Source organism: Panthera tigris, chromosome B1 (assembly GCF_018350195.1).
Source record: "Panthera tigris isolate Pti1 chromosome B1, P.tigris_Pti1_mat1.1, whole genome shotgun sequence".
NCBI classification, from domain to species: Eukaryota; Metazoa; Chordata; class Mammalia; order Carnivora; family Felidae; genus Panthera; species Panthera tigris.
The window spans coordinates 165,681,144-165,701,823 of NC_056663.1; the positions used below are offsets into that span (position 1 = coordinate 165,681,144).

General features: G+C 33.5%; 1 protein-coding gene across 2 annotated transcripts in view; it reads left to right on the forward strand.

Annotated features, from left to right (window-relative positions):
* Positions 1-19,184, forward strand: part of GABRG1 (gamma-aminobutyric acid type A receptor subunit gamma1) — a 65,612-nt gene extending 46,428 nt beyond the window's left edge. For both annotated transcript variants that reach the window (XM_007075917.3, XM_042982744.1), the window contains 4 exons: positions 2,998-3,135; positions 3,258-3,410; positions 8,199-8,410; positions 18,751-19,184. In XM_007075917.3, the coding sequence (XP_007075979.1) occupies positions 2,998-3,135; positions 3,258-3,410; positions 8,199-8,410; positions 18,751-19,020 (773 nt within the window). In that variant the 3' untranslated portion in view covers positions 19,021-19,184. The remainder of the gene's footprint in view (positions 1-2,997; positions 3,136-3,257; positions 3,411-8,198; positions 8,411-18,750) is intronic.
* The last annotated feature ends 1,496 nt before the right edge of the window (positions 19,185-20,680 follow it).

The window sequence follows — 20,680 nt, forward strand, 5'->3', positions numbered from 1 at the left end:
TATTTCATTCCTTACAAATTTTGGTTTTATCCCAGTGCCTTTTCCTATTTTGATTAAATAAAGTAGTCCTGAAGATAGTGTTCAAATGTTTTAATACTCCCATGAATAAAATGTTGATTCAAATTTTATTCGTCTCCCTGAGGCAAGATTTAACTTTATTACATTGGATTTTAAAATATGTTTCAAAGATTGGTTTGTGAATAATATTTACTACATGAATACTAAATCTTTGAGACTTTAATGAGTTGGAAAAGCCAAGGTAGAAATAAGTTTATTTTATTTGAAAGAAATATTGAAATACAGAGAAATGATTAGAACTAAGTAATTTTGATATAAAAATATTTTATTTCAAGAAAATAATTGTTACCTTTCTATATGAATATCAATTCTATTTCATAATTACTGACATATTTACATATATATCTTATAAAGGTTTTTCTAGACAATATATAAATGAGTAAGTCTTAAAAACATGTAAAATGATTTTAAGAAATATAATTGCCTATATCCACAAATTGTCTAGTGCTATTTTCCTTCTATTGAAATTTGACTTCTTTGTATATTACATACTAAAATCTATTCACACTACGTTTTATGTATTCACAAGTATTATCCTGCTTCTTCACTCACAAAAATCCCCAAATATCTCTTGTTGCTTTTATTGAATTTTCTTGACTTTTCTTAATGATTTGTGTCATATTAAAATATCCTTTTAAAGTTATAATCTATCCCACTGTTTTGATTTTCTAACATTAACTTCTTAATGAATAAAATGGCCAAATCATACCAAAGACTTGATGAATACAACATTCAAAGAGTAGTTGATATGAAAATATTTGAAAATGTAGCAAATTTTGTACTTGCCTCTGGATACCATGACTACATCTTTGGTGTGATATCTCTTTGACTATGATTTGGAAATTAATTGTTGGAAATTAATACTCTATCCTTGTGAATTCAATTGGTTATCACCTATATAAACATAATGATCACAGCTAACTTTTTTCAGGTATTCCATATCGATCCAGTAGAGAATTAAGTTTTCTATTCCTAATGTTTTACAACAAATATATTCAAAATATTTCAATATATCCCCATTTCAACAGTCAATATCATGAAATTTAGAGTAATTAAGTAATGAGCTCACTGTTTTTATTTCTACCCACACTCCTATATACTATATTGCATCAACAATGATAATTAAAAAAATAGAGATTATGGAAAAGCAAGATGGTTAGAGCCTATCAAACAAGACAGAACGCGAAAAAAAAAAAAAGAGAAAACAGATTTTAAAACAAGTTAGTGGAGAGATGACAGCTATTTTATCATGGCTGATGAAGAGATCCTGGTACAAAATGACATAATGTTCTGGAAATTTTTAAAGTTGATAGTGGATTCTATCGGTAGACCAACTCTTCTGGTTGGTCTATGGTAGACCAACTCTTCTGTTGAAAACAATTTAAAACTTATATTATTAAAAACATTCTCAAAAACATGTGAGTAATCACCAGGAAAGAATTGAAGCAATAAAAATGAAACCAGAAAGTTGAGCTTTGAATTTGACAGATTTGTGGATTAGAGATCTATTAGAACATAATTTGTACATACAGCTGGGTTACAAAGGCTGGGAGCTTAGGGTAACATGAATAACCTCCCCTTCCCCCATACACACTCTCTCTCTCTCTCTCTCTCTCTCTCTCTCTCTCTCTCTCTCTGTCTCACACACACACACACACACACACACACACACACACACAACCACTAAAGTCTAAAAGAACAGTTGCCTCTGCAATCAGCATACTAGGGGTGAAATAACTCCTTGAGAGGATATAATTGCAGACCCACCCTCACATGAATTTTCAGCCTGAATTTCCTTCACTCGATTACTTTAAAAAGCCCTTGTGGATTTTCCGGACCTGTGTCAGAAACAAAAATTTTTTGAAAGAATGCACCTCTGTGTTAGGCAACTACATTTCAACACAAGTAACTAACAAAAATCTAGTATTCAGAGTATGTAGATAACAGACTAAAAAAAGGGGGGGGGAAGAAAATCCAATAAAAGAACAGGTAATAGAACAAGCAGTTCTCCAAAGTAGAAACCCAAGAATCTAATAAACATATGAAAAAATTACGAAGTTTCATTCATAATAAGGAAAATGTGAAATAAAATATACTTAGAGACCAGTAAAAATAGGCTGTCCACATCAAGTTAAATGAGACTGTGGATCCACGTGTATTTTCACACACTGGCTGGTGAGAGAATATATGGTATGCTCTCTATGAATAGAAGATTGGCACTGTTTCATAAAGTGGAAATTCTATGCCATCCATGACCTAGCTCTTCCATACATAGATATATGTCCCAGAGAAATTTTGTGTATATGTATTTTGTGAGGCATGCATGGTAATGGTACAAACAACACTGTTAGTAATAGTCAACAAGAAACATTATAAGCATCTACAATAGCAAAATGGATAAGCAAATTTCAGCACATCTTTACAATGGAAGAAATTTACTAAAGCTACGTACATTGGCATGGATGACTACTACAAATATCACATCAAAAGAAGTAAAATATGAAGTAAGGCATCTAGTATGGCACCAATCAAGTAGAGTTGAAAAAGAACCTAAAATAAGCTATATGTTTCAGAAATGCATATCAGAACATCTATTTTCTGATTTCAGAAATCAGGTTAGTGGTTACATTTAGTTGGGTGAGGGACTACTACATTGGGATGGGGACATGAATTTCCCTAAGAAACTAGCATGATTCTGTTTTTTGATTTAAGTGGAGTGGCATGGATTATCATTATTGGATCATGATATGGTTATTTTTAAACTATACACATATATTTTATGCTGTATTTTCTATATTCGACATATCCTATCATACAGAAATGAATTTCAAAGAACTTGTCTTTGAATAATGGTATTGCAACAGTAACAGATTTGGATCTTGCTAAACTCTCTATGTTTATTTTAATTTTTTTATCTAGATGGGTACCCTAAAAACGAAATTGAGTATAAGTGGAAAAAACCTTCTGTAGAAGTGGCTGATCCTAAATACTGGAGATTATATCAGTTTGCATTTGTAGGGTTACGGAACTCCACTGAAATTTCTCACACCATCTCTGGTAAGGAAACACCAATCAGTGAATGATGCTAGCATCAAACGGCTTTGTATTTAAATCTATTGGTTCAAACCTATGCTTTTATGTATTTTAATAGCGAAAATAAAACTTTTTTTTTCTTCTAGGGGATTATATTATTATGACAATTTTTTTTGACCTGAGCAGACGAATGGGATATTTCACTATTCAGACCTACATTCCGTGTATTCTGACAGTTGTTCTTTCTTGGGTGTCTTTTTGGATCAATAAAGATGCAGTACCTGCAAGAACATCACTTGGTATGATATGTAATATTATGCTATAGTATCATAGGACTGTTGAAATAGTTCAATGTGAAAAAGTTTGTAGTTGAATATATTCGAATATCCCTCTACATTGCAATCAAGCAAAAATTTAAAAAATACTCCAGTGCAATACAATGTTGAAAGGAATATATGAAAAACAAGTAGTAAATTGAATCACAAAGAATTTCATTTCAGAAAATTTTATATTTTTCCTGTTCATGGAGTTCAAGGGAAGCATAAATACTCAGCAAGAATTAATGAGCGAAAACCATGCATAATTCCTGAATCTTCATTTGGTCAATATTTTCAGTCACTTTTCATCAAGATTTTTATTCTTTTGCTGAATCATTGATGGCCAGCATTTATTGACTGATGTGTGTTTAGAAGGCTTCGGAATCTCCCGCTCTTACAATGGTGCTAATCAACAGCCAACTTTTCTAAAGGGCAAGTCGCTGAAAGGGACAAAAACTGCCAGGCTTCTGTGATCTATGAAATGTGTAATTAGTCCATGAATATTTTGAGAGTTGCCTGTACAATAACACTGATTAAAAGGGCAATTTGTGATTCATACTTGATAAAATAGACCTTTGGTTTCTTTCTTTAGCAGTCAATTGCAATAATCAAAATCATATAAGAAAATATGCCTAATTACTATACATTTGTTTAAAAGAAAATAACATCCATTTATGTATTGATATACAAAGATATCTTATTGATCAATTTCATTCCCAAGATCAGTGCAAAACATGATCATACTACTGAAAATTGTGTCTTAAAAAATATAAAGTTGGGATAGTCTATTTTCAACAAAGGAGGTTTTCATGTGGTTTCTATGATAGCTGGTGAATAACTACATTTAATAAATACAGTAAAATGCAAATCACACAAAAGTGGCAAGATAAAGCCCGAGGCACCCAGCTCTGTATTTGAAAATTCAGTGCCCTTGAGAGTCTAAAGAGAGGTGTAGATATAGCCAGTGAATAAAATGTACTCATACCTGAGTTTCGTTTCCCTATTTAAACTAGTATTATAATTTCAAATTATTTTATGTCCTAAAGTAAGTAAAGTATTTCAGATTCTTTGTATGCTACCATGAGTTGTTTTAAGAAAATTGGAATGGGTTGTTTCTATTCTACTATTATATTTTTATAAAGCCAAAAAACATGCCATAGTTTCAGAAAGGGTATAGCCAATTGTGGAATTGTGTTGTTATGTGAATCCATAGTTTTAAGTTTTAGCATATCAACTGTGAAGCCATAGCCAGATCTATCTTGAAGAATATCTCTTATAATTGTGGGCCCTATGTGTTTGGAGGACCAAGATTTTTCTTAAAACGAGTGTAGGTACATACATACATACATACATACACACATAATTGAAGGACAATTTCCTGAGTTTATTTATGTCACATTTATCAAATGTTTTTTAATGAAACAGGCAGTGTTTTGGGGGCTTTAGTGTTAACAGCGAACAGTAGTTATAAAATCCTCATGTTTATGGCATTTATGTTTTAGTGGGGTATGCAGGTAATGTACAAATATAAAAAAGCATATAATATCAGTGAGTAATAAAGGTTATGAAGAGAAAGCAAAATAAATATAAGAGTATGTCAGGGGATGTGCATAAATATGCTGTTTGCTATTTTGTGTTATGGAGTCAGGCCAGACTTGTTTGAGGAGGGAGCAGAGACCCAGTCAAATGTGGGAGCTAACCTGGTGGATAACTGGTAGAACGATAATCCAGGCAGGGAGAACCACCAGGTCCTAACGTGGGATCTTCTTTGCCATGCCATGCTTGAAGGCCCGAAAAAAAAAAAAAAAGCAACAATGGCTAGACTGACTGAGAGGTGGTAGAAAATGAGATTGGAGACATGCCAGTAGTTAGATCATATTTGTAACAGGTCATTTTACAGACTTTGGATTTTATTCTCAATGTGATGTGGAAGACTTGTAGGATTTTGAGCAAGGGAAACCAAGGAGGCAATATCAATGAATCTGCTTAATAACCCAAATATTTTTTTATTATTATGGATTCAAAGATATTTTCTAGGAAATCCACTATCTTATTTTTATGTGAAAGACTGTGATATTAATTACTAAATTAAAGACATAAATATCTGAAAGCTAAGTTCTGTAGTTTTCATTGATTTATGAATAGAAATGTAATAGTACTTTAGTAAAGTGAAATTTAATGCAGTCACTGATATTGAAATCAAAGCACACATTGTCTTTAATTTTTTTTTGAGTCAATTGGGACAAAAGCATGGAAGCCAGGAATACATTTGGAAATCTATCGTTTTCTGAGTGTGGCAATGTTGTGATTTGATAAGTTACCAGAAAAAAAGGTGTAAGGTGAGGAAAAGGAAAGACTTGTTTATTCGTGGTAATTGTTGAGCACTTCCTGTATGCCTAGCCTTAATAAACAGTTTTGGTTTAAAAATCATTGCAGCAAAATTGTCAGGAATAATAGGGTAAAAAAGAAATCTGTTATCATATTTGGATATTTTAACATTCTTTCTCACTCATGGTAGAACAATTACGTGGGAGAAAGATCAATGAAGATGTAAAAAATCTGAATGAAATTATCAACTACTTGACCCGATTAATATTCATAGAAGACTATCCTTAACTACAAAACATACCATACTTTCAAGTGCATATGGAAGTAAATTAAGAATTAATATACATAATATAGATAATAGTAGCCTTATCTATTTGGAAATTTTAAAATGACCTTTTAGATAACCCTTGGGTCAAAATGGAAATTAGAAAATATTTCAAACTAAATGTTAATAAGAATTTAACACATAAATATCTGTAGATGCAACTAAAGCATTGCTCAGAGAGGAAGTTACAGTTTTACAATGCTAATGTTAGAAAGGAAGATATAAAATCAATATTCTAAGTATCTACTTTAAGAACTAATAAATAAAATAAATACCTCATGTGTAAATTCATTATAAGTAGTAAGATATTACTGTGCCAGTTTTTTAGATGAAAGGCATAGAGACGTTAAGAAACTTCCTTAAGGTCACAGAACTAAAGGAAGAGTCAGAATTTGGGGCCATGTCCGGTGGACATAGAATGAGAATTGTAGCAGTTTAGGTAAGAAGAGATATGGTATGTGCAGCTGTGAGTTAAGGGTGCCAAGATGAGCTGTGGTAAGAACCACAAGAAAGCCATAACTAAAAACAAACAGATACTCCCAGAGATACATACACAGGGCTGGGGCCCAGGGTGACATCCCAATTTTATATGCTGAATTCTTCAAAATATGAAAATTTTCTCTGTGCTTTTTAGGTATTCCATTGACATAATCTTGCTACTATTCTTTACTTAAACTTGAGATTAAAAAATAACTTCAATTCAAGTTATTGTGTAAGAAAACACTGTACTAGTTTGGATTAATTTTAATTGTTTGTGACAGAAAACCTCAAATCTCTATAGCTTAAATTAGGTGGAAGAGGATTTGTTTCTCATGTGAGAAGCCCAGAGGTAGGTAGTGGAAGGGCGATTGCAGTGTGAGGGGCTCAGGCTCCTTCTAGTTTTTTGCTGTGTTGTGGATGATTTTAATTCTCATGATTATCCAATGTTCTAAGATGGCTGCTGGTGCTCTAGCCATTGTATTCCTGCAGAAAGCTCTGAGGAAGAGGGAAAGATGGGCATTTCCTATCTCTTTAATGCCGTCTTTTATTTTTATTGAAATACAATTGACGTTATATTAGTTCTAGAAGTACAACATAGTGATTCAATACTTGTGTATATTGCAGATCGATTACCGCTGTAGGTCTGGTTAACATCCATCATTATACAGTTACAAAATGTATTTTCTTGTGACAAAATTTTTTTTAAGTTTATTTATTTTGAGAGAGAGAGAGAGAGAGACCAGAGGAGGAGCAGAGAGGAGGGAAAGAATCCTCTAAGTAGGCTCCAAGGTGTCAGCATGGCCAGACCTCACAAATTGTGAGCTGAAATCGAACGTGAGTTGCTTAACTGACTGAGCCATCCAGGTGCCCCTGTGATGAGAACTTTTAAGATCTACTCTCAGCAACTTTTAGATATATAACACAGTATTATTAACTATAATCACCATGCTTTATATTACATCTCCATGACTGACTTTATACCTGGAAATTTGACATTTTTGACTCCCTTTTTGCATTTTTAATGCCATCCATTGGCCATTGTTTACACCCTTGACTTACTTCTCCTCAGCTGTGTCCACACATAACTGAGAGAAGGGGGCAAAGAAGTTCTTCCAGGCAGCCACATGCCAGCTAAAACTTGGAGAATTTATTGCTGTGGAGGAATGGAAGAATGAGTACAGGGAGTCAGATATCTGCAGTCCACAAATTTAGGTGAGGAAAACTCATACAGACACATGGGTCTCCTGGGTGGCTCCGTCAGCTAAGCATCTGACTCTTGATTTCTGCTCATCGTAATCACATGGTTCCTGAGATCGAGTCCCAAGTTGCGTTCTGCACTGACAGCACAAAGGCCACTTGGGATTCTCTCTCTTTTTCTCTCTCTCTGTCCCTCTCTCACTCACTGTCTCACTACAAAATAAATAAATAAGCTTAAAAAGAAAAATAAAATTCATACAGACACAAAGAGCACATTGAACATAATGTAGCTATGGTTACCAGTAATTTTTTGTGTAAATCAGGAGTAATCATATCCTTTTGTTTCCATTGTTTGTGACCGCTTACAACATTGCCAAATCAGATGGAAGAACTAAAATAGTCTGTTACTTTTTATCTCCTATTTTCCCCTCCCTCCGCAGGTATCACCACAGTCCTGACTATGACAACTCTGAGCACAATCGCCAGGAAGTCATTACCTAAGGTTTCTTATGTGACTGCGATGGACCTCTTTGTTTCTGTTTGTTTCATTTTTGTTTTTGCAGCCTTAATGGAATATGGCACCTTGCATTATTTTACCAGCAACAAAAAAGGAAAGACTACTAGAGACAGAAAGCAAAAAAATAAGAGCTCGGTATGTTATAAAAATCTGTATTTTATAAACATCAACTTATCATAATAGAGATAGTGTTCTGAATACTCATGTTATACTTGCTTAGACAAATATGGATTCTTGAAGTACCCAGCAAGAGATAAATAACATTAAGATGACACCGGAGTACCTAACATGGTCTACCAGGAGAGGTATATTGATAGTGCCCCTTAGAAAAGACTCTAAATCCCCTTGTAAAGAGTGGTTTCTTATATTGTGGATTTTCCCCAACTGGTAGATTTTTTTGTACCCCCAAAATTATTTAAGATCTCTCTTTGATGCTATTTTTGTGTTAGGATTTTCACTTCTAACTAAAGGTGGCCCACAAAATTACTTAATTTTTAGAGGTAAAGAACCCTCTTCAATATTAGTATTCAGCTGTGTTTGAAAGTCATAGCTATGAAGTGTTTTTGATTCGCCTATATTTGTGCTCTCTTACTCCCCCTTCCCTATCATGTATCTACCCCAACATACATCACATCAAATTGATATATTAGAAGTGGCTCTATTAATTTCAATATACTTAAGTATTGGATGATCAACTATAATCTATTATAATGGCAATTGTAACAACCTTCAAGTAATATCCAGCACTTACTGAGTATGCCAGGTGTTTTATGTGCATGATTTCATTTATGTTCCTTTGAGGACAAGTGCAGCGATTTGCAGAAGGACAGACCGCCTTAGGAACTGAAGAATCCAAGACTCAAACCTAGGTCTTTTTTGGTGCCAGAGCTGAAGCTTGTAATCACTCCTTGGTGTTTCCTGTTCTTATAGGACTCAGAAAAGTCAACATCTGTTCCTCCAGTATTGACCAAAAAAAAGGCCACTTTTTTGCTGATTCCAGGAAATGTTTTTTTTTTTTTTCAAAGCGGATTTGTTCCCAAATACCTAAATTAACGAGAACAGCTATCCTGAATGGCAAGCTTGTAAGCCTACCATAGAGCATATATAATAAGTCACGGAGTTTTCTATATTATCTCCTAACTTGGCAAGTTCTAGGATTCAATGCTTTTCTTCCCTCCTCCCAGTTTTCATTAATTTCTTTATCAAACTTTGACATCATTTTCAATTGTATTTTACTTTTCATATTACACTCCAAGGACCAAACCCTATGTGTATTTGCTTTCAGTTTCCTGCAATATTCCAAGAAAGTGGAGCACATTGATGGCAGTACACATTTGATAACCTACATTGCAGAATTAGTCTGTGACTTTCTCAATTTGACTTATTTTAGCTTACCCATAGGACATAATATAACCCCTGAATGGATAAACCATCAGGGAGCCATAATGTCAATGTTCATATCCATTTGCTAAATTTTTAGGTAAAGAAAAATGCAGGTTTTCTACCATTTTCCTTTAATCAAAGCCAAGCATCCTCTCTGGATTTTCCATTTCATCATTTACTCATCCATAGCTATGTTCAATGACCACTTTGAAAATTTTACTTCTGGAAACTGAATAAAAGGCAGGAAATCTATAATCTCACATAGATTCTCTAATTTCATTATAAAAATATACAATGTAGCGACTACTATTATATTATCAAAGACATTCAACCAAAAAGTGGCTACTCTACGACTATAGCAAATCAGTTTGGCTATCACATTCACTCAGTAAACTTAACCATGGGAGTGCAAATTTTAAAATTATGATTTTTTAAAATAATTCATTCACCAAATATTTGTTAGGGATACCCATATCCTAGGCAATGTTCTAGAATTTAAGGGAAAAAAATCTATACATTGGGTATTTAAAATTTAGCGTCAGGCCCAGGAGGCAAAATAATAAACATGAAAAAATAAGGAATAAAAATTAAATAAGAGCTTTGAAGCACTAAATTTCAAACATTAAAAGTTAAATTGATATATATTGTTGACTACCTAGGTACAAAAAATATTTTTATTAGAGCTATCCAGAATAAAGTTCTGTAGTCTCTCCTTTCTGTTCAGTTATGTGATTTATGAGCTCTTTTAATAGTAAATGACATTTTGATTGAAAAACCAGGATCAGTAATCAAATCTGACTCCCTGCTTGGTTTTGTGTTCAACCATATGGTCTTGCTAATTGAGTAAATCAGATTGCACTTTCATGAAGAATAAACAGCTTTGCTTGTTGTCTCGAGTGCTCTACTTAATGGTTTTGTGGAGTCTGTTCTTTCTTCTGCCAGCCAGGACAAAAAATTGCATAACCTAGACCCAGAAGTCTTGAAGCATCTTGGCTTTACACCTTTTCAAATGTTTCGGTTGTTGTTGTTGTCGTTGTTGTTACTGTTCTCATCTTCCTGTTTTTCTTTTCCTTCCTCTTGCTCTTCCTCCTCTTCTTCCTCCTCCCCCTCCCTCCTCCTCCTTCTCCCACTTCTCCTTCTCCTTCCCCTTCTCTCTCTCTTCCTTCCATACCCCCACTTTCTTTCATAAACTCAAAATTCTGAGTAGTTTAAAACATAGCATTTTTCCCTTTTTGTTCTCTGAATGACTTACAGGAACAGTCAAGTCAGAACCAAAGACCTCGACTAGAGTCACTGAAAGATCAACATGTCTATTATTAAGCAAAACCAAAATCCCCTTCTTGAGGTCTCTTTGCTTAACTGAGAATCTCAGATTATTTCAATTTATTTAAAAAAGCGGTAATATTTGAATACAATAGATTTTTAGCTCCAATGACCCTCTTAAAAAAACAAATTAATAAAAATACTTTTTACCTTACTCTCCATGTGATATATTAGGCCTTTTCTCTATTTCCCTTCCTTTTTCTGTTCTCTCTCTCTCTCTCCCTCTCTCTCTCTCACTCTCTCTGTCTCCCCCTTTACCTCCCATCTTCCTTCCTTTCTTCCGCCCCCTGCTTCCATCTTTCCATATCTATGTCTTTCCTCTTTTTTTTTTGTTATTGTGAATATCATTGACATTTTAATTTGGCCCATATTTCCATCCCATATAATACATATTATTGTGTTTTTACTCATACTCATTAAGAACATGCTTCAGGTGTGTTTATGTCAACATCTGTTTTTTTGTTTTTTTTTTTAAATCTAAGTTAAGAGTGTTGTAGCATGGAATCCAGACTCTACGAAACAGGTAAAGGTCATAGAAATACAACTGTAGTAAGCCATTCATTATTAACTAAAGAGTAGTTCGTGTTGAAACTAGAATATTCATCCCATGGATGATTAGAAATCTCAGAAAACCATATTATACCTATATCAGGAGACTGGTATACCCATCTGAGGAGAGACTTACTTGTTTGTAATCTCTTAATTTGGTTAAAGTATGCAATCATGGAAATGTATTTCACCGATCATGGACAAGGCACTTTGGAGAGAAAAAACAATAGAATGTGTTCTTTGCTTTCATAGATCTTATATGTAGTTATGGAAAAATATAATATACATGTAAACATAAGATAAAGTATAATACAAATTAAAAATAAAAATAAAGATAATAAGAGAATTAGCTCAGAAGACTGGGTTCAAATACTTTTTCAGAAGCAGTGTTTTCTATAGTAAATATATATTAGCATATTTTAAAGGAAATGTTCATATTGAAATAGAGACAAGTACCATGAAGCCTGACCTATGTGGTTTATCCCTCGCATTGAGGAAGTCCATAAACACCAGGTGATGTGGTCTGTGAAACACTGACTTCAGCACACAGTGCCGAGAGGAGGTTATGTTAATGTGAGTCACGATGGAGTGGGTGGTTTCCTTTCATTTCAGGTGTAAATAACTCACTCAGAAAGTTGTAAAGTAATGCTTTCAAAGGGGATTTGACAGAGAAAAATTCATAGGAAGTGTGATGTCATCGAATTCGTTCTTTCCAGAGTAAGTTACAAAGTTCAGGAGAACAAATTAGGAAGAATATTTAAGATAGAGAAAGAACCATGTGAGCCAAGCTGAGTCTTATGTGAGAATAAGATATAGATAGACTTATGAGACTTATGAGAATAAGATATAGATAGACTGATAGATGTTCCAAGCTGTATTGTCCAGTGCAGTAGCCATTGGCCATATATCGTTAGGTTGATTTAAATTGATTAAAATTAACCCAAATTTAAAATTCAGTATCTTAGTATCATTAGTCATATTTCAAGTGCTCAATAGCTGCATCTGACTAGTGAGTACCATGTTGAACAGTGCAGACACAGGACATTTTTGTCATCATAGAAAATTGTACTGGACAGTGCTGGTCTAGAAAATAGGAATCTTAGGAAAGAAAATAACCTAGGTTGAGGATAGAAAAGCGGTATATGGCCAAGTTGTGGAAAGTCTCCAGTACCAAGCTAAAGAATTTATATTTTGTACTTTCAGGACCGTTATGCCATGAATGTTTTTAGGCAAGATGGCATATTTGTATCTATGTTTCCGAAAGACGATTAGAGGTAGCCTGGAATATACACTTGAATGACAAACAAGGCAGGGAGATAAATTTGGAAACTATTGCAATAGTTCAAGAAGTAATATATCACAGAGAGCAGGACCCAGGATATTAGAGTGAAGATAATGTGTGGGAAAGTTTTTGTTTGTTTTGCCCATAATCCCCACCCCTCAGCTCCTTCTCTTCAAATAAATGATCTTATTTTCAGTTAGTACATATCTATATAAATAAACATTCATCTACCTTTGAGAATACTGAAATAAAAGCCATATAAATACGCAGTTTCACAAATTATAAATCTTTCCCTTAATGGCATTTGGCAAAGCCTCTAGGAGAGATCATTTGATATTGATGAGATGTGAAATACAAGGTTATTTAAATAACTGTAAGGTGTCAGTAGGTGTGGGATGTTGTCAACAGACGGCATAGCCATTTAATATCAGCTGTGACAATGGTCGTATAAAGATCCTCGGGAGGTATATAAATACCAACAACAGTGGCTCTTTGTTTTTTTAACCTTGATTTCCAAATAACACTAATATTTCTCTACCTACTTAAACCATCATAGATTATTATAGCTGAAAGGGACCAGATTAGTCACAAGTAAAAAAAAATCTCATTGAAAAAATTAATTTTAGGAGTGCCTGGGTGGCTCAGTCAATTAAACATGGAACTCTTGACTTCGGCTCAGATCATGATCTCACTGTCCATGGGATGGAGCGCCATGCTGTCAGCACAGAGCCTGCTTGGGATTCTCTCTCTCCCTTTCTCTCCACCCCTTACCCACTCGTGCGTGCACATGCTCTTTCTCTCTCTCTCTCAAAAAATAAACTTAAAAAATTAAGTTTAATAATAAGTGCACAGTTGAACAAATCAAAAAGTATAAAATGTACAAGTGAAGAATAAAATTCTGTACCGTGAACACTTGCTCCTAGTCTTTAGAATTAACCACATTTTATCATTTTGCTCTTACTTTCCTCTGATGATTATTTCCATTATATATCCGATTCTTAAGGTACCAAGTTTATTAAAGTTGTGACTCTTTGGTATAAAAGAAAAATATAGCTTTCCCACCATCTCCATCTTATGCTTTCCTTTAATATTTTATCTTCCCTTTAATAACTATTGTTGATTACTTTTCAAATTTCAAATAATACACTTAAATATCTACATTTTAATTCATTATCACTAATTATAATGCCAATCTGATTATTATTTTTGATAGTAAATCTTTCTCTTTCTGACCTGAAAATTTTCATCTCATCTCTTTTTCCATGGTGTTAACATTTCTGAGGGCCAGTACACTCTCTGTTTTTTTTACCTCATTCATTTCATTACTTAATATTCCTATCTTCTATTTCTGAGAATTTCCTTGATTCTTTATTTCAATTATTTTCTGTTTTCTCCTAAATTCCTCATAGAATTCTTATTAGATACCTGTAGGCCTCCTAGGTTAATTATCCATGTGTTGCAGATATTCTTTTTTTTATCCTATTTTTTACTATCCTATTTGTTATTGATACTTTCTTTGTCTGTATATTGTGGGCAACTTCCTTCCTTAAGATTTTATTTCACAATGTTTTGATTTTTTTTTCCTGAATTTACAATGTTTTCCTTAATTTCTGAGAGCTTTTATTTTCTAACTGTTCTCTATCCTGTTTTCCTTAAATGGATACAACTTATCTCTTTAAGTATTTCTGAGTGAACTAATTCAAAAGGTTAATATTCTCTTATGTTTCCTGAATTATTAGAATCAGTAATTCTAGCTGTTCATCTCCATGTTTTTCTTTTGTAGTGTTAGTACCTTGAAAGTTCACCTTGGAAGTTCTTGGAGATTTTTCTCCAATAGGCCCTGCAAGCTTGGCATGTCACTCTTGAATTTCCAAGTGTCAGATTTCACTTCCGTGGTGGGGGTGGGGATGGGGACCACGACATCTTAGTGCTTCCAAACATGCACACATACACTCTAAATGATGATGAGAGTTTTACTAGGACATTCCAATACCAACTTCAGGAGCCCTAATCCTCCCTGGAGTGGCATGGGATGATCTGATGGTCGAAGTTTCAAGGTTCTAAACGTGAGCAGACATCAACCTGTCAGCATCTCTAGTTTCTACATGCGTGGATGAGTGATGGTTCAGACCGCGGTAGCTATTCCGGAGATGGACATTTCACAAAGGCCATGTTTTCCATCCTGTTTTATCATTCCCATTCTTCCTGCTTTAGAGTAAGCATCTCTGAAGCTTTGATGGGAAGAACAGCTCTTCCCCTCATGCTTCCATTTCCTGAGCCTCTTCCAAAATGTGACTTCCTTTGGTCCACTTCGCTTGTTGGCTTGTTTTCACCTGTTCTTTGTCTTTCAGGAACAGCACAAACTCTGACATGCTGATTGGTCACTCAGCATCACTAAGATCCATCTCACGTCTGTTGTTAACACTGATGTGGATTTTTGTAGGTTTTGAAATGGATTTTATGAAAGTACAGTGTCTTGAGAAAACCTGTGCTCAGGCTGGCATTCTCGCATGTAAAGTTTTAAATGGGAGATTAAGGACAGTAATATTAGTGTTTCATAATATTGATAACATGACCTAATAATATTTCATATTCACGTAATTGATATTTAATAACATTAATGATGTTAGTGTATGATACAAATAATAATACATAAACATACATAAATATAATTTGTACATAAATGTTTTATTTACTACTTAATAATATTTATTTGACATTAATGTGTCTTGATGCTTGAAATATATTTTGTATAGCTATCTCCTTTATTAATATCTACGTAGTGTAGTCCTTAATATATAACCAGACATACATATCTTTAATAATGAGACCATGATCAATTTATTGTAATGTTAAGTTCAGCTATATTCTTAGTGACGTTTTCAAATAACAATATAATGGTATATTCTCAAAACTATATTATTTAAAGTAAAAAATAACTTTGATTATGTAGTTTATTTTTCTATCACTTACCTGATTTATTTTTTTTATTTTTTCAATGCTTGCTATTTTGGGAGGGAACAGGACCTTTACTTGAGAAATTATAAGATGGGTAATAAAGTTGCACTTCAGATAAATGAGGTTTGGAATGTGCATATTCTACTGATTAATTTTTTAGTGGTTTCCAGGTCACAATCTGTGTGTCAACATATTTTATTTTATTGCTACTGTGTCAGCTCTTGGGATATTTTTCTCAGCACATATAAAATATATTTCTGTTCACATCCATCATTCATTAAAGTGTAGCTTCTTTCAGTTTATGGACTTGTGGTGTTTTGAGGGACAGCAGGAAACTGGAAAATTGTCCATTTAAAGTGTCACTGCATTAGAAGCTCTCCGTGATTTTGAACACTACAGATTAGTCCATTTTTAAAATGAACCACTTACAGTTTTTCTCCACCTTTGTGCACTTTAATGTTTAATCATCCCCTCATACACAACTGATATCTTCTAACAAACACACCATCTTCCTATTTATGGCAGTGCTGAGGGATATTTGGAATGTATTTTGTGCCATATAACCTTGAAATTGCCTATTAGCAAAGTTGTATTTAATTTTTTAACATATCTATCTATTTATTTATTTATTTATTTATTTATTTATTTATTTATTTTGAGAGACAGAGCGTGGGCAGAGGAAGGGCAGAGAGAGAGGGAGACACAGAATCCAAAGCAGGCTCCAGGCTCCAAGCTGTCAGAACAGAACCTGACGCGGGGCTCGAACTCCCGAACTGCCCAGGTGCCCCAAACAAACTTGTATTTTAATCACTTTCCACTCTGATTAGCACTTGAACATATGTTATGTAAGTACTAAGTGACAAAGAAATGAATACCAATTTGCCTCATTTTGTACATAATTTTAGTGCTCCATTAAAGTTTCAGAGTCTTATTCAAGTATCCCCAAGTGTCAACCTGAAAAGATATGTCATTAACATTTAATAATATACTGCTTCTGCTTTTTATGATACATCCAGGCAAGTGGAGTCATGAATTGATTTGTGTTTAGGGCATTGCTCCTTATCTTTAGGCTGCACATTTTGTTTCTAATATTATGACTTGTGTGATGCATTTATCTTTTTAAAATATCACTCTATGTAATTATTTGCTACTTTTTACATCTACTGAATTTTAACATTTAGTAGTTTGGTTTCTATGTTTCTGTTGAAATAAAATGGATTTTAGTATAGGTCCAAATTTTTTTTAATTCTCTTTTGTTTAATTTTTAAAATCTTTTCCATACAATATTTAATATTCAAGGCTTTGAGATTTGTCTCTTTCAAAATGCAGGATGAAGAAATGTAAACATTTTCATTAGGAAGAATTTAGGATCAGGTTAAAATAATTTCTATGATCTCAGCATTATATTTAGTGTTTAGGTAATAAAATCAATGATTCTTACAAGTTGTAGGATTCACATTTTAAGATAATCCCTAAATATGGAGAAGTTCTGAAGGAAGAGTCATGAAAACTGGAATCTTCATTAATATTTTAATTGCTGTTTTATTCAAGGGTTCATTAATTTTTTTCCAGTAACATTAAAAAAATTTTTTTGACATTTATTTATTATTGAGAGACAGAGAGAGAAAGAGCATGAGCAGGGGAAGGGCAGAGAGAGGGGGAGACACAGAATCCAAAGCAGGGTCTAGGCTCTGAGCTGTCAGCACAGAGCCTATTGGGGGCTCAAACTCACAAACCAGGAGATCATGACCTGAGCCAAAGTCAGGAAATCAACTGACTGAGCCATCCAGGTGCCCCTCCAGTAACATTTTTTATAAGGTCCATGTTGTTATTGTTACTGTTATTGTTGCTTAGCACGTCTTTTATACCAAATTGTGATGTATCTCCCACAGGCATCAACACTAGCAATGGCAATAAGATTACCTATTGGCACCTGAATACTTGTATGTTTCATATTTTGCTTTGTGCTTTATGCACATCATCTTATTCAAGTATCACCAAATGGATCTGTGTATTATGGTGACTTTTGTACAGAAGACACGGAGACAGAAGGAAGAGCACTAACAATTCCTGTTCGAGGTGACATAACTCTGCTGGGCAGAAATGGAATTGTTGACCAAACCTGTCTGACTCCAACGTGATTGCTTTAATGTCTCACAGTATCCTGGACTTGCTTGATTTTAAAATGTTGAAAATTTTTTTATTATATAAGTATTATTCAGAACCTGGTATCATAAAAAATTAATTTGATATGGGTCCCACATGATCCTGATAAAAGTAGCTGCTATAAGTGGGCAAGATGGAGCACTTATCATTTAAATAAGTCATGTAATATACTCATCACAGCCATCACAAAAATCAGGTGCTGATATAATTCCAACTATGAGGCTAGCTATATTGGTAGAATGTACCAAATTTTGGACACAGTTGTTCTCAAACAAAAACCTGAGTTTTTAACTCCTGCATGTCGTCTCTTCCAAATATGATGCTTTGCACTTATCCTCTACTACAAACCCTATCCATGCCTTTTTTTATTCATTCACAGTTCTTCAAAGCTTTTCTGCATTATCAAAATTCCATCTTTGCTATTTGCTCTCATTATCACCAAAATAAATAAATTATGTAATATAATAGTAGCAAACAGACACTTAGAGAATTATAAATGTTTTAGTGTAAAATATATATTTTTGTTTTAGAATTAGATTCATGGTTAACAATATTTTGGTGGGCCAGTTTTCTAAAGGTATACAATATATTCCACATTTGAGCGTTTTTTCCCTGAAAGGTCTTTGGAATGTATAATAATATTAAGTTATGTGTTACAAAGTAAATTATAATCTAAAAACGCATTAGGATTGAACACCTCTCCGATTTCTAAAAACTAAGATTATTTTTATTGCAGAGTTTGCCTTGAGGAGCCATACTGATCTTTCTTTATGAGATTTTTTTTTCTGAAAAACTCATTTATTATTTTACTCAGATGTCCCCTGGACTCCATCCTGGATCCACTCTGATTCCAATGAATAGCATTTCTCTGCCACATGGAGAAGAGGATTATGGGTACCAGTGTTTGGAGGGCAAAGATTGTGCCAGTTTCTTCTGCTGCTTTGAAGACTGCAGAACAGGATCATGGAGGGAAGGAAGGATACACATACGCATTGCCAAAATTGACTCCTATTCTCGAATATTTTTCCCAACAGCTTTTGCCCTATTCAATTTGGTTTATTGGGTTGGCTACCTTTATTTATAAATTCTGTTCACTAGGCAAAAATCATAAGAAGTTTAACTAAATCCGATAAAATTTACTGCACTTCAGTAACAGGAAGTTTTAAATTTAAAATGCAGAAAACCAATGTAAAATTAAAACTATTAAAATGTAAAACTATTGAACCATTCTATGGCTTCAAAGGTAAATAAAGTAGCAGCTTTCATATTAATTTACTTAAATGTATGTAAAATAGATTAGTTGCAAAATTCAGTATATAAAATACTATTATATATTTTTACTTTAATCTTATTTATTTTACTTATGTCCCATTAGGATTTTGAATTTGTTAAGTTCTGTGATTCATATTTTAAAGATGGATTACTTTAATTATTTTAATATTATATTTAAATATAATCTGTCCCTTTTTGTAATGAGAGCATAATCTCATGCCTAATGTTTATATAGTAATTTTTTGCTTGGAAAATATGGTTATTTTGATTTTTCTCTTACTTTTTATTTGTATGCCCTGTTTGCAATAGAGCTAGTGAAAACCATGATTTCCTGGCATTTCTATCCAGATGTTTTACTCCCAAGAACAAATTAAATTAGAAGAAAAGGCCAGTTTTTACCTTATTATAAGACCAGTTTTTAATCTGTATTTTAGTCAAGTCCATTTCCTGACACAATATTAAATAGAACTCTAGTTACATTTAGTTTTGGTGATTTACCAACTAGGATGGAAACCACCAAGGTCATTTCTTTTAAATACAAGGGGAAAATAAAATGTTACACTTATCATTTTATTCTCTGCCTCACAGCATTTATGAAGTATGAAGAAGTTAACACTGAAATGTTTGGATCTACCAAGACTGAAATTAAATACAGAAAGAATTGATTTTTTTCTTTATGCTCTACAAAAGCATTGCATTCTCTAAATTAACAAAACGTTGAAGAATAGTGCTTGTATATACTTATTGTGGATAAAGAATTATTATGTAACAAAGTGAGTAACAGTTCATATTGAGGATATGGGCTTAAATATGTATCATTAATAATTGCCGGACTAAAAACATTCTAGAAATATAGTTTTAGGTGCGTGTCATATATTGTCTTTTCCAGCTCCTACGTTTGGCTCCTGTCAGTTTTACATCTTTGTTATAAATTGTTATGATGTTCTCTTTTTTAAAAAATGAAAGCAGGCTCAAAAATCATGTTAAAAGTAAAATTCTATTATAGGCATCTCTAAGGAACATGAGTGCGGGAGCCCTCTAACTTCTTAGACATAAAAGCAGAGAAAGCCTCACTGTAGTGTAAAGCCTGTTGGTTAATAGTTTCCCAAATGCCTCTTTCATGAAGAGGAGAGTTAAATTTAGGCTTTAATCATTACGTTCTTGTAAATAGTTCGGCATATCAGTTGTTTATTAAGAACTCCATACTCATTCATCTAATTTTGGGGGAAATCACCAAAGTGATCTTGGTAATAACCTTTAAAAATAGATTCCATTGCCAGGAGCAAGTATGAGGATAAAGAGTGCTGTGATCAAAGCCTAGCCTATGGAATGTGGAGGAAGCTCACACCTGTGCATTTGACACTAGTTTTTAGTACAGTAATTCCCCCAACTGGTTAGTGAATACATGAGTGAGGCTTTGACATGGTTATGCTTATCTTTTTAGAATAGTTTTTTTTAATCTAAATACATTT